Consider the following 14572-nt stretch of genomic DNA (forward strand, 5'->3'; position numbering starts at 1 on the left):
GTTTTCTTGTCACAATTATCAATGGAATTCGTGACTAAAGAGAATGATGAAACTACAATAGGATTTATACACTTGCAGTGGAACAGCGAGGATACAAGCATAGTAAGAAAAATAGCACAAACCTAGGAACAATTTGCACAGGTAATAAACTATAGGTGAGGTGAGAAATAATAGGATGATTTTTTTGGATGACAGGACCAAATTTGAGTTGCTTGGCCCTGTATCAACGCACGATCGAACTCTAATCCGAGAAAAGCAACTAGTGAAATACCTGCAGACACTGAAAAACACAAATGAAATATTCGCATCTGAATTTGCACGGATAAAGCCAATCGGTTCGGTGCGACCTAGGATGTATGGCTTGCCAAAAATTCACAAGCAATCTTGCCCGCTACGTCCGATACTCTCCATGACTGGCTCAGCGGAATACAGAATATCCAAATGGCTGTGTATGATGATCCAGCCAGTGCTGGATTTCTACTGTAAGCACAACGTCAAAGACACCTTCCAGTTTGTTGAAATCTTACATGAGAACCCAGTTCCATCTTCTGCGCACATGTGTTCCTTTGATGTTGTCAGTCTGTTTACAAACGTACCATTATCCGAGACAATCAATATCTGTGCTGAAACACTGTACCACAACAAGGAAATAAAAGATGTACCATGGCTGTCCGAAGCGGCTTTTCGCCGCTTGATGTTGATGGTTACGAGTGGTGTGGAGTTTTCATTTGACGACATCATGTATAAACAGACGGATGGCGTGGCTATGGGTTCTCCATTGGGTCCGGTCCTAGCCAATGTGTTTGTTGGGTACTGTGAATCGAAGATAGATAAGTGGCCGGAATTGTACGTCAGGTTTGTGGATGACTCCTTCACGTACTTTGATTCGAGAGCAGACGCTGACGACTTTCTGCTGAAACTGAATACAATCCATCCTGCACTGAGATTTACGTGTGAACATGAAGAGTCCAATAAGCTATTGTTTCTGGATGTGTTAGTCGAAAAGACCCAGACTGGTGTATTGACTACAGTATACCGTAAACCCACTTTCACCGGGCAGTACATGATGTTTGACTCGTTCTGCTCTTCCCAGTACAAGTCAAACTTAGTTCGTAACCTTGTGAATAGGGCACAACGCATTTGTTCACCAACAAAGCTACAACAGGAACTTGATTTTCTACGCTCCGTATTTGTGAAGAATGGCTACCCGCAGCAGCTCCTCGACAAACTTCTAACAACTACACCTGTTGTTAAGGAACGAGCTATCGGACCGTTGCCGTGCCGCGTATTTCTTTGCTTGCCCTGGAAAGGGAAAGAATCGAGGGACACGGCCCGTGTGGTGAAATCCCTAGTGGAGAAAACCTACTTTGCCACCAATGTGGTTACCGTGTTCACTACGATCCGTTCGTTCACGATGTTGAAGGATGTCCTACCAACCCTACAATTGAGTCACCTCATTTACTACTTTGAATGCCGACAATGTGGTAGTCGGTATGTTGGTAGGACCCTTCAACATCTGTCCGAACGTATCAAACAACACGTGCCGCTCTCAATATTGTCACAGGCGGCTAGGTCCTCCCGACCAAAGCGTGGCCGACGACGTAAGCACCCAACTCCACTGTCCGTTCCGGCAGAGGCTTCTGCTCCACAAACGGTGTCTCGGAAAAACCAACACAGCACGCAGAAATTGGGAACAAACATTAATGTAAACAAAGACGAACACTGTGTCTTATCTTCATTATCAGCGAGTACCGGAACGCCGGACGCAGACAACCGCAACTCACCAAAGCTGAGAAGGAGCAAACGGCTGGCGGCAGCTCGGTTTGCAGAGGTGACTGGAAAGATGCATCGAAACTCTCCGGATATGGATGATGCCAGCGGAAGAGTTGACGACTGTCAGGCGTTTGGCAATGGCAAGGGAAGACCGGTCAGGAAGAGAACGCGACGGCAGCTGGAGGAGGAGTGTGGAAGCGACGTGTGCAGTGACGATGATGAACCCGGTGGTCAGTTGCTGGGAGAGCCGACGACAGGTGAAGGTGGCAGCGATGATGAAGAGGACGATGACGATGATGACGATGATGGTGCAGATGGTGTGAAGGACGGTGGCGGTCAGAAACCAAGTGAAGGCGGAGGCGGTGAGAAGAAGAAGAATACATCGGCAATTAAATTGCATTTGTTGTCTAACCCCGTGTGTCGTGAAAGTTATGATGATTCTTGGTTCAGTGTTGTTCGTTCTGCAAGTAGTTTCAAGCAGTTGAAAGTTCTAGAAGCAGTCTACATTCGCATTCGTGATCCAAATCTTTGTAAACAAAAAGAAAATGTCACCGCACTTACGCTATTCCAGTAAATTCGCACTCACACACACTTACACATGCATGTCCATTGTCACACTGCACTTGCTGAATTTCCTATTATTTCTCACCTCACCTATAGTTTATTACCTGTGCAAATTGTTCCTAGGTTTGTGCTATTTTTCTTACTATGCTTGTATCCTCGCTGTTCCACTGCAAGTGTATAAATCCTATTGTAGTTTCATCATTCTCTTTAGTCACGAATTCCATTGATAATTGTGACAAGAAAACGTTCTGGAATACATGATTCGTCCCCATGGTTGTGATATGAGTGCGCATTTAGTTATATTCATTGCATTATTAAGATTATTGTCTCCACGTCGCCTTTTAACGTATGATTTATAAAAATTAATCGGGCAATTTTGGGGCGAATGGGACAAGTAACGTGACATTATGCCGAAGGATCGACATGCTTTGAACGACACATGATCAGCCTGGTGAGACCAGGAGAGGGCGGAATCTATGACAATGCCACGGTGTTTATGGTGGGGCGCTACAGAGATAGAGCGACCGGGATCATCCGGAAAGTGGAAGATGGGCACTGGATCTTTGGGAGGGGGAAAAAGGAGGAGGTCGGTTTTGGTCACATTTGCCTTAAGGTACCAAGTGCTCATCCAGTGGACAATGTCGTTGATACAGGTCTGAACTTTGGGGTACAGGGTGGCGTGAGATGGGGAGGAATCAAGGACAGAAGTATCATCTGCATGCAAAGAAATATTGGGAATTGCATAGGGGAGGTCATTAACGTATGTGAGGAAGAGCAGGGGGCCTAAAATGGAGCCCTGGGGCACTCCGGATGTCACAGACTCGGGGTCAGATATGGTTCCATTCACTGTGACGTAAAGATTTCGGTCCAAGAGGTAGCTAGTTATCCAGGCGAGTAGGGAGCCGGAGACACCATGGGCTCGAAGTTTGGCGATCAGGCCCTTGTGCCACACGATGTCAAAGGCCTTGAAGAGGTCGATGAACCAGTTGCAGGTGTCGTATCCATACTATTGACACGTGCCTTTTAGGCCTCTACGGGACAAGTATGCCTTATTTAGGTGTCTTATTTATCTATCTCCCGTAAACGGGTTCATATACGTCTTTATTTTATATCTTCACACAAGGCCTGGGGCCTTCCTTATTTAGTATACGCTGTTATTTCCCCACGTGGTTCCCGCTCTTTATGCAACAGTTCGTACACATATTTACTACGGTTTGATACGCTATTCCATGCGGGACCAGCAATGTCGTGGCCATGGATGCCCATGGCCGCAACTAGATACTATTGCTATCACCTTCCTTTCTCGCTCTCTCTTGCCTTCCGCCTTCAGGCGAAAGCTTCGGATTTCGTCTGTCTGGCCTTGTGCTCTCAATATCGTCTCTTGAACCAAGTTAGCTCCTTTGAAGATGTGAGTCAACATGAACGCTGGTGTGAGTGTACGTGTCTGTATATGCCTGAGTGTGTGTGTGAGAGTATGTCTAGGTATATGTGCGTGCGTGCGTAAGAGTAATTCTGTTGGTGGACTCTCTCCAAGTGGCCACCACTGCACGGCCTTGTAATGTGAAGGTTTAGTAAGTAAGTTAGTTCATGTCGAACCGCAGCCTTGGGGTCTAACCCTGGGCCGTCCGGATACGACACAGGAGACCTGTTCGCATTGTAGTCACTCAAATCTGACTTCGGGAAGAAATGGCGGAAAGACAATACTTTTCTAGATAATAATTATATTTTTTATTATTATTCACAAACCGAACTCGTACTTGTAAAATAAATAATTATGTGGACAAAAACAAACAGCTAATGAGTAGGGGCTGCACTGGGCACCAGTGATGGTGAGGTGCCAGGACCTCCACCAACCAGAGGAATCGGTTTCCATGCCATGCACACGCCCCTTCCTGTGCAGTAAACAAATTGAGATGTTTTCATTTCTTGTGGGCTGGGGTTTATGAAATAAACAAGAAATGTTGTTCTATTCGAAAGAACAGGTCTGGGACCGAGGTCCGATAGGTTTGCGCTTACTGGTATGCCGCAGTTCCACTCAGACTCAGACGCAGACATGCCCATCGCGGAGGCGATGATAGCGAACAGCTATGTTATATATAGCAACGTGTGGAAGGATTACACAATTCAACAGCTTGCAAGGCTGATGAATTGACCACCATTGACCACCAATAAGTTTAGCCTGGTATCCACCACACAGCTGATGGAAGTGGCAAACACATACACACACACGCTCACACACACGAAATGAACTCTTACATGTATATGGTACATCACAACGCTATAAGCCAAAAGATGACAAATCAAAAACGATTGAAGGACAACGGAGGAGTAGGTGAATCAAAACAAGTGCAAGCCAAAAGTCGACAAAAATAAGACGACTTAAATGCACACATGGTCATGGAAGTACAGATTAAAGATTAGTAGAATATTATTGACAATCACCTTACCATGCAGATTTTTGGACACACGACAGCCAACAACAACATCATTATAACAACACACAATAAACGTGAATTTACAAGCAATGCGTCTGAGCTGGAAAAAGCGTAACCAAACTAACATCTGTTTTTACATATAACTCATTTTGAGCGGGAAGACAGGATGGACGTCGCTATCAAAGTGGATTTTTAGTTTGCAAAAACAATGATGTGGACAGAGTAATGGTTAGTGGATCAAATACACATTGGTACACCCAACAACGAAGATGCACATCAAATTAAAAAGGAATTTCAAGGAAGAAAAACATTCACAGTAGCTCGTTGCAGGGACATATGTAGGCCAGAATCATCTAAGTGATAGGATAAGAGGCTGGCCGATGTTTCAACTCGTTTCTCAATACCCTCTATTTCCGATCTAAAAATCAGCTTGGACTCAAGTTCGATTAACAAGCGTACCCGATGTGCAGAATAGCGATGCGACGCGAGAACTTTTATTTTGGTGCTTTCCTGTGCTGAATTGTAACCTCCAAATTCAAATGCCAATTTCTCCTTCAACTCCTGGAGTGAGACGCTTCGCTCACCTGATTGTTCTGTTAACCACATGTCGAGCTTGAACCCTGGAAGAAACCGAGGAACTCCCCAAAACACCTCAGAACCCTCACCAGAATTCGGAGCGGGTCCCAATGGGGAATTGCCTTCCAGGTCTTTAGGTGATGAGTTCAATAGCGAGTGCCAGAGTAACTGGACAAATGCGCTTGCTTGTCTTGCGGTCGGTGCAGTCTCCTGGATACCGCTCCTTAATTCCGCCATAGTTCGTCGTTTTCTACATCTGCGTTATTTGCGAACTACACCAAGCCAATAGAAATGAGACCTTACTCTGACAAGCAAATCACGAAAGTCAAGTGCTGTTCGTCTTTGCAGCCGTTTATACTTTCCTGGAGATGGAGCAGGGGTGTATTTGGCGCTGACAAGAAAGTCTCTATTACTAAATTATGAATATTGTTTGTTGGAATAGGGCAAACATCACGCCCTACACTGCCATGGAGCCATTTCCAGGACATCAGTTTTTCCAAGTTTGAAGCTGCATGCCAAAAAGCACGATTTTTCCATTTCATTCTTTTCCTACAGTATAAGATGATTGGTTTGCGCATTCTTGGTAATCTCTCAGCAACGGGCAGGAACATTATCTGCTCTTCACTTAGCCACTATTCGCACCAGGGGACAGGAATATAGTTTTTGCTGTGTGATGGCATTAACACGATTCAAGCAGTGACACCAATCTTCTCCTTACCGCCGTGTTGCACTGAATCTGCCACTCACTTAGCCTGAAATTTTTTCAGCGATCGTGAGTTTGATGCCAGACAAGACTCTTGTTTATAAGTCAACAGAAGCACTAAGAGTATTGTTTCATTCGAAATTATTAGATCTTATTCTCACACTCCCCAACTATGTGAGATTTTCTATCAGGTAACATTTGTAATCCATGTTGTATTGAAGTAAAGACATTTCTATGCTGGTACCGGATCTGGTATTATTCTTTTATTTCATTCAATTATTGCGCGCAACATTTTCCATTCTCACCCTTTTTACAAACTGAGGTCGACCCGGTACCCAGGGATTTCCGAGGCAGCGAAGATATCATCCATGAGATTCGGAGCTCCTCCAACGAACTGATAGCGTGTACATTATACATCTACTTCAGAGTACCGCCGTGAATCCTGATGATGGCAATTTGCCGAAACGTTGAAAATGATTCTGCAAAATGAAATGAGTTATGAATTTGCAGTGCCCAGGGAATGAGCATGTTTGCTCACCAATTCTCTTCGAGTTATGAAGCTGCAGGATGCCTCACCGCTACTTCGTTCGTACTTCAGAGCAGGGACATGTATAATGAGGTACGAAAACAGCCTACTATATTCTTCAATGAATACAACTTCATAACGTCTATTTTTGGCTGGCAGTGTTGATCACCATGTGAATGTGGTTGGGTTTTTTTTACAAGAGAGAGAGGTTCCGTACTACGTAAAGTTGAGCAACTTTACGTTAGTGGGCGGGAAAAACCCATGAATTCGCGACTTTGCACTCCACTTATGGAAAGTTGTCTAAGGACAGTATAGCGGACATTTGTAGATATGGCTCAGATAACGTAGCTGGTTCGTAAGGGGATTGGGGTAAAAAATTATGGCTCTCTCCCCAGGTCGATCCGGTCGTACACTGCCGCGGTCGGAGTTGTGAAGGCCAGCTACGTGATTTGAAAACTCCGTATGGTGGAACACAAAGGCGCATGGAGTTTACGTAAGATTTTCCGTAGATCGACTACGTTTTTTACTGACGTAATTACTTTATGCTGAACCTCTCTATTTTCTCTGTTTGACGCCAGTAGTTCCCCACTAACGTATTATCGTTTACTCATGCTCAGAGCTCTACATCTTCCTAAGGGTGTGCAGGCTCCACTGTAGCCGCTTCATGTTTCACACAGTTACATGTATACACCAGTACTCGAAAACGGTCTCTCGGCTACAAATTCTTCCAAAAATAATAAATATCCAAATTTTCGGGCCAGGCCCATCTTCAGGAATAAAAATTTTCGGGCCAGGCCCATCTTCAGGAATATATTCCTGAAGATGGGCCTGGCCCGAAAATTTTTATATTCCTGAAGATGGGCCTGGCCCGAAAATTTGGATATTTGAGCCGCAATCAGCGAAAACGACCCTTAGAGATTTCGTAATTTTTTCGAGAAAAAGGTCGATTTGTGACGTTCAACGATTGTTTTGATCGCGCTGCGAACAGCGCGACGACTTCTTGAACTCCTTGCTTGAACTAAGTTGAAGTAATTTATTTTGAAGTTAGTTGAAGTGGTGTCGAGTGGCGACTCCAGTGTTCCTTGATCTTGCTGCGATGGATGCGGACGCCAGAGCTGTTCGCAGCGCACACACGGCAGTCATTGTCTACAGCTAGCTCGAGCCTGGTGGGGATCCGGGAGTGGATGCTGAAGTAGCCGCTGAAGTTCAGAATAAGGATGAGACGTTGTTTGGTTCCGACATCCGCATGTCGACAGCGAGGCGGAATCGCAGCCGTCATCTCCTGCTGCGATGCGGCTCAAGGTGGCCGATGACTCGTCAGAGTCGGAAGATGAGGAGTCGTCACCAGAGATAAATTCTGAGTCTGGGGCTATTGACGGCAGGGACGTCGTGTCTTCAGCTGCGGAGGAAGAAATGGAAAACGAGATTGCGGAACGACTCCACGCAGGATGCAGCTGCGAATATGTCGATCATTTCTCCGCACTCATCAGCTATTCTTTGTCATTATAGCTGCTTACTGCACTATTTCAAAAGTATTCAAGCTGCCCACTCACCTTCGAATGCTGAATATTCATTGTACACATACATCGTATACATACATTGCACCAATTTGGGGTACACCTTGTATATTGGTGTATACACCCGTTTAGAATCGGAATATTGAACTTTTTCTTGGCTGAGGTCCTTCAGTAGATATGGTTCAACAAATTTCTAACCAAAAAGGAATTTTGAAAATGTTGACCCTAAGGGCTGTTTTCGCTGGTTGAGGCCCATTTATTATTTTTGGAAGAATTTGTAGCCGAGAGACCATTTTTCGAGTACTGGTGTATAACTGTGTGAAACAGAGCTCTACATGTCGAATAAATCTCAGTAAAAACCGCCCTTTTCCGGTAAAACTAAACACAATGCCAGGGCACTGCGGCTGCTCAGAAAACGTATTTGAATAGAGGAAGAAAAACGGAGGATGTAGCCAGTGTGCTGACAGTGCTCAACACCGCGGAGACAGAGCGTAATGCGGAACAACAAGCAGGGTTGCCTGATGATTGCTAAAGCATGAAACTCGAAGCAGCAGCAAACAAGAAAGACGTAGAGCGCATCTCAATCGCAACGAGTGGATTTAGGAAAGGCAGACAGTCAACATCAGTTATGAAGACTGAGCATTTCAGCGAACCGAACAACACGTACTCGTCGCATGTTCGCATCACCCACGATAATTATGATTGTGACTACCACATGCACAGGTATTACTATTAATAATACTGAGTATTAGATGTCCAACGTCAGTTGTTACAGCAGACATGTCATCTCCCTTCAAACTGAGTTGCGGGGTCAGATACATGTAAGTAGCTTGCGTATAGTCTGCACGTGTTATAGACTAAGGCTGCATGGTGCAAGAGAAGAAGGCTTTGAAGCAACCTCAGAATTGCTGCCCAGTGCAGCCCCTACTCAGTAGTTGTTTGTTTTTGTCCACATAATTATTTATTTTACGAGTTGGGTTTGTGAATAATAGTAAAAAAAATGAATCAGCCCACTGCGAAACGGCATCAGTAGCGGCCTGGCAGTGGTGGACAATTGTTGCTGATTAGATACTCCAACTGCTTTCCCAAGGGTTACGTCATCGTCATCAATAAGTGGAATGTCATCGGCACTATAATCACGATAATGTCATCATTAGTGACATCATACAGTATGGTGTACGTAGTTGTGTAGTGCTCTACACTGTACTGTACCTGTACATGTACGTCATCTCTGTACTCTCATTATACTGCATGCATGCTCCTCGCGCGCACTGAATCCAGGTCCAACAATAATCGGTGGGCAGTAAGAAATCACAATTGTTCCCCCCCCCCTTACACATATACCTGCAAGCAGAAAGGCAGACACGGCAATGGCAGCAGCACACACTTTTTAGGGGTTGTCATCTCAGTACTCTCATTATACTGCGTGCATGCTCCTCGCGCGCACTGACTCCAGTTCCAACAACAATCGGTGGGCAGTAAGACAATTTTCACAATTGTTCCCCCCCCCCAACACATAATATAACTGCACACAGAAAGGCAGACCGGCAATAGGAGCAGCACACAATTTTTAAGGGTAGTCGGTCGCAGCCAGATGCGAACCGGATGATGAGATAAGTCTAGAAATATAACGGACTTAGATTGTTGCAGATTGAAAAAATGTCTCCATTGAAAAACAGTCCACGTGGGGATTACAGGAATGGGCAACGTTGCAGAACGCTTCATAGTTTGTGACCGTCACATTGTTATAACCTGGATACATGATGCAAGGACGAAGTTAGGGAAAATCGGAGTGTGTATCCCATATGGCGACATGTCATCGTGGAAGCATTGCAGAGCATACAATAGTCAAATACTTGAAAGAGCAAGATCAAGGCTCGAAAAAAAAGAACAGACCGAAGAAGCCAGGAAAAGAGAAAAACAGACTGATGGAGCAAGAAAAGAAGAAAAACAGACTGAGAAAACCAGGAAACGAAAGAAAAATAGACTGGGGAAGCCAGAAAAAAGAAGTGAAGAATAAATTCAACCAGACACCTTGTTTGCAACCGAAAAAAATTGCGAGAAATCTTTACTGACTATTTTCGCCGCGATCGGCTGGGAAAAAGATAACGAGAGAAACACTGAAGTCTTAGGAGTTGCGTAGTATTCAAAATGTAAATGACACTTCTGTTATAAATATTATGAAATGACAGATACCGTATTCGCGCGATTAGAGCCCTCTCATGATAAGTGCCCTATCTCGAATAGTGTCCCCGTCTCTAAAGGCCAAAATTGAAAAATGTGCCCTCTCTTATTCTTAGATCTTAGGAAGATAGACAGCTTACTACAGTTCGATGGTCATTCCGTGTTGTTCGCAGGGCTATCTGTTGATTGGGCACTTTGGCTGTTGCACTGTGTTCGGGGTGCACGATGTATTTCTTAACAAGCGTTGCATCGCTGTCCTTTCTGCACGAGGAAGCATTTTAACGACTTTGCTCACAAAACATGACACACCGTTCCTTGTAAAGGAAATACTGCTAAGCTTATACAATGTAGATGTTTCTTCTGATATGCAACGTAAAAAAGATACAATACAAATGGAGTACATGACAGTACACCGAAAAGACATAGTACACAGAGTGCTTAGAGATCACGTAGAAGCTGACGAACAATATCGCTTATAAACGCTACATTAATGAATATAATGAAAGGAAGTAAACGATGCACTAAATCAGGAATCTCCTCACCAGTTAAAAACGTATAGAATCCCAATGTAATTTCTGAAGACATCTCCGCGAAGAACAGCAAACCCTGCAGACACGCGGCTGTCACCAACCGTATACAGACAAGCAGAACGCTGTCGTCTCCTAAGTCAGCTTCCATCAAATGGTTTTGTGGAACGAGGTGCAACAGTCCTGCTCGCTCCTTTTCTCGAATCAGCAAACTCCGAGCACTGCAAAATTTCGCTTGCAAGAACACAAAAATAAAATTGCTTGTGCTTTTGCGGGATGAAGTTGTAGGAAAAGAGATGATTAAGCAACGACGTGTTTTATTCTTTTATTCCACGCGCATGGCACTTGTGCACCAAAATGGCTACCTCCTGACGTGTACTATAATTTTAATTATCTGCACTTTGGCGGAACTGTAAACTGAGCTCGCACGTGGACGCAAATGGCTTGTGATCAAGAGGCCCCCACGTGACATGCGGGATTAATTATGTTCCTAATAAATGTGGACGCACAATCTAGTTACACCAAAATAGTGTTTGTGTTGGCTTGTGAGCAACACTGGCTAAACGTAAATCTTAAAAAAAAAGAATTAAAAATAATGGAAACAAGGAAAACGGTGGGGCACAACTTATGGGTTAGAGCCCACCAACTAATCCAGGTTTTGACAGTCAGACGTGCACAAGGTAGCGCAAGACTGACAAGGAGTACAGAGACATTCCCCTTTTTGGAATTATCACTTTTCACTCACATAGCAACCAGATTGTACATGGGATAGTGGTCTACCAGAATGTACTCACGATGGGTAGTGGTCTACCAGAATGTACTCACAGAATGTACTGTCACACCACACTCGCAGCCACACGCTAGCAAAAAACTAGGCAAGAAGTAATAAAGACCAAGGCGGCCAGCAAGAGATATGTCAGTGCAAGACACGAGCAGAGCAATGTCCTGGTGTGGGTGACTGGGCAGTGGGGAGCGCCTGAAAATCCCACTCCCTAAATTTCCAGCCACGACCGCTAGACCGGGCTGGGGGAAAAACTCGCCTTGCGGCCTAAAAACCCTTCTACTAATATGGGACCTGCCCCACTGCCAGTCACACCCAAAAGAAAAAACTGAAGAGAAACAAGCAGAAAGGAGTAATAATACAACCAAAAAACAACGAGGCCCTCGGGACAGAGACACACAAAACAAAGCATGCCATGGAAACCAGTAAAACAGCACCCAATGAAAGCCCAAAAACGTACGGGACCCAAGGGAGGGAGGGCGGGAAAAACTCCACGCTCTAGCAGGAATACAAGACCACGATGGCAGGTGGGGGAGAGTTGCGCAGTGGAAGAGCAGCAGAGCACGACAGAAAAATGGTGAGTGAAAATACGTTTTTTGCACTCTTTCGTTTAGCTCAGCCGTGAAAAAACAACACCAATATCCGTGAATCTCCTCAGTTGGAAGGCCGTTGGAAGGCCATTGTTTAGCGCTATTGAGCAGTAGTGCTCAAGCTCACTTCCTCCTCATGGAATGTCTCGGTACTCCTTGTTTCCATCCCTTCTAGGTTTACTTAAGGTTAATGTACTCAATTTTTAGAGTACCCTGCACAGCTTCCTATGAAGCCCTTAAGATGCCAACTAACATACACTTACAGTCAAGGCATAGCACATGGGCAAAGCAACCACAGAGAACGCATGCCAAGCTGTTTGCCTCGTTTATGTCTCTCTGTGTTACAAAGACCATCTACATTGTAAATGCCAAATTCATTTGATATTATTATGATCTGCAGCAGGGGAATAATACGTGTACAGTGTGATGTGTCACATCAGGTGGAGCATACCAAGTACACCCATTGCATTGCACACTGCCGCCAAAGAACAGTGCCTTAGCAAAACCTATTTCAAATATTCGAATAACGGTTCGAAACATAGTACAGGACTCTACCTGTACAGTGAAACTTTGGACGGGCCGGAGCCTGGCGGAGGGGTTTGTGATTTTCCTTTTTCTTAATTTCGTATTTAGCGCTTTTGGGCGCCATTATTTTCTTCTCATTATTTCGCACCAAGTTATTATTTTAGTGGTATTCTCTAGCTTCTGTTTGTTTTGTAGTTGTTCTTGTGCAACCCCCACCCATTTTTCGATGCCTAGTTGCAATGCTCACGCTGAGACCTCTAGTCGGTTGAGTTGCTCCCAGCATATCAGCACGTCGTCCCTACATCCCCTATGAGGCTAAGTGTTGTCATTTTCCTCGTTTCTTTTTGTTCTCCACCTGTTTTCCAGTAGGGCTGTGTCAATAGTGAAAAAAAGAAAAAAAAAGAAAAAAGGAAGGCCCGTTTGTTACTCAAAGATTCATGCCCAACGGTGCAATCAGCAGTCTCATGAGTCTACTTCACTGTTAGGCATCAAATTCAAAGACACGGCTGCAGAGCATTTTATTCCATTGTTTGCCTGTTCTTCGCTCTGCCCCCATGGCACCTTCAGCACTCTTTGCACACTAGGTACTTGTACATCCCTGGTGACTATCCGTGTACACGTCAAGGATACTGAGGCTCTTCGTAAGTAAAGCCCTTCTTCTTCTTTTTCTTCCTTTTTTCTCTTTAAATTGTTGCCTTCATTCCGTGGTTGGTTTCACCCTCACTTTCGTGTATTGGCTATTTTCTTTATGTGCCATGAAGTGCGCACAGTACAATTTTAATAACTAAATAATGCTTACTGGTCATAGATATCTTCATGCTTGATATGGAACAGGCCCAGTGAGCCAGTGAGATTTTGCCACATCCAATGCACACAAAAATGCCACATCACACCATTGCTTGAATATCAAGGAACATTGTTCTGAGTAGTAATTTTAGTTGAGAGTCTGCGTTGAGGACACTGGGTTCTGAAAACAAGCATTACATGGTTCGCCAGTTGTCGGAGATTGAACAATATAATTGTGATAACTGATAGTCATAATTTATTCGCGTACTGGCCAGCAATGCCAAACGCTCAGATTCAGTCCCTTGTGAGCTTTGTTGATTATGTGATGCAGGATCAATAACTAATTAACGTTGTAGAAAAATATAAGCTCAAATGCTTTATTGTCTTACTTAGCTTATTCTTCTTGCTAAGTGTTCCAGCATGTTAGACGCACATCACTGCTGACTCCGCTGCCTTGGCGTTGGCCGGTTTTGGCGGACAATTGATAGAGGTTTCGACCTCGATGGACATGCACTCCTGGCCGCAGAACTTCTCAATAGGTACAAGCGTGTATGCCATCGTCAGGTTCAACAATTGCAGAATGAGTAAACAAACTTGAAGCCATCTTGTTTCCTTCAGACACTCCTCCATTGTTGCAGGAACGCGGCCAGCATAGAACAAGTGTATATCTATTATGAGATCCAGGAGCAACAACAGACTGACGCCAATTACAAAGCAATGCAGACACAGTAAAGCCATGTTTTTCGCACAAGGACCCGACGTTCGTCTTTGCAACAGCGGCATTTTGAAAGGCATCATCGGCTGCAGATGAAATCGAACACAGGAAAACCATATGGGCACTGGGAAATTCTGGCTGAAGTATGCAAGGAGTCTAATCAACAGTTGGAGTTGTAATAATAATTCGCGGGATTCGCGTTGGCATCGCTTGAATGTTCAGAAACACACAAACTAGCCTTCGCTTCCGCAGGCCACCACTATGCCTATGCCTTGATAGATCCCGGGTAAGTCATCTTGCGCAGCTAATCTTGAGCAAGATTGTGCTTACCATGGTTTACAGAGCGTGGTCCACTGCCAATGGCAATGAT

The 14572-nt window shown here is 44.5% G+C and overlaps 1 protein-coding gene across 1 annotated transcript; it reads left to right on the forward strand.

Annotated features, from left to right (window-relative positions):
- The first annotated feature begins 352 nt into the window (after positions 1 to 352).
- LOC135824335 (uncharacterized) lies at positions 353 to 13350 on the forward strand. The gene is made up of 2 exons (XM_065337068.1): positions 353 to 1821; positions 13269 to 13350. Exons 1-2 carry the CDS (start codon positions 353 to 355, stop codon positions 13348 to 13350), a joined length of 1551 nt encoding a protein of 516 aa, XP_065193140.1.
- The last annotated feature ends 1222 nt before the right edge of the window (positions 13351 to 14572 follow it).

This window comes from Sycon ciliatum, chromosome 9, assembly GCF_964019385.1.
Source record: "Sycon ciliatum chromosome 9, ocSycCili1.1, whole genome shotgun sequence".
NCBI classification, from domain to species: domain Eukaryota; kingdom Metazoa; phylum Porifera; class Calcarea; order Leucosolenida; family Sycettidae; genus Sycon; species Sycon ciliatum.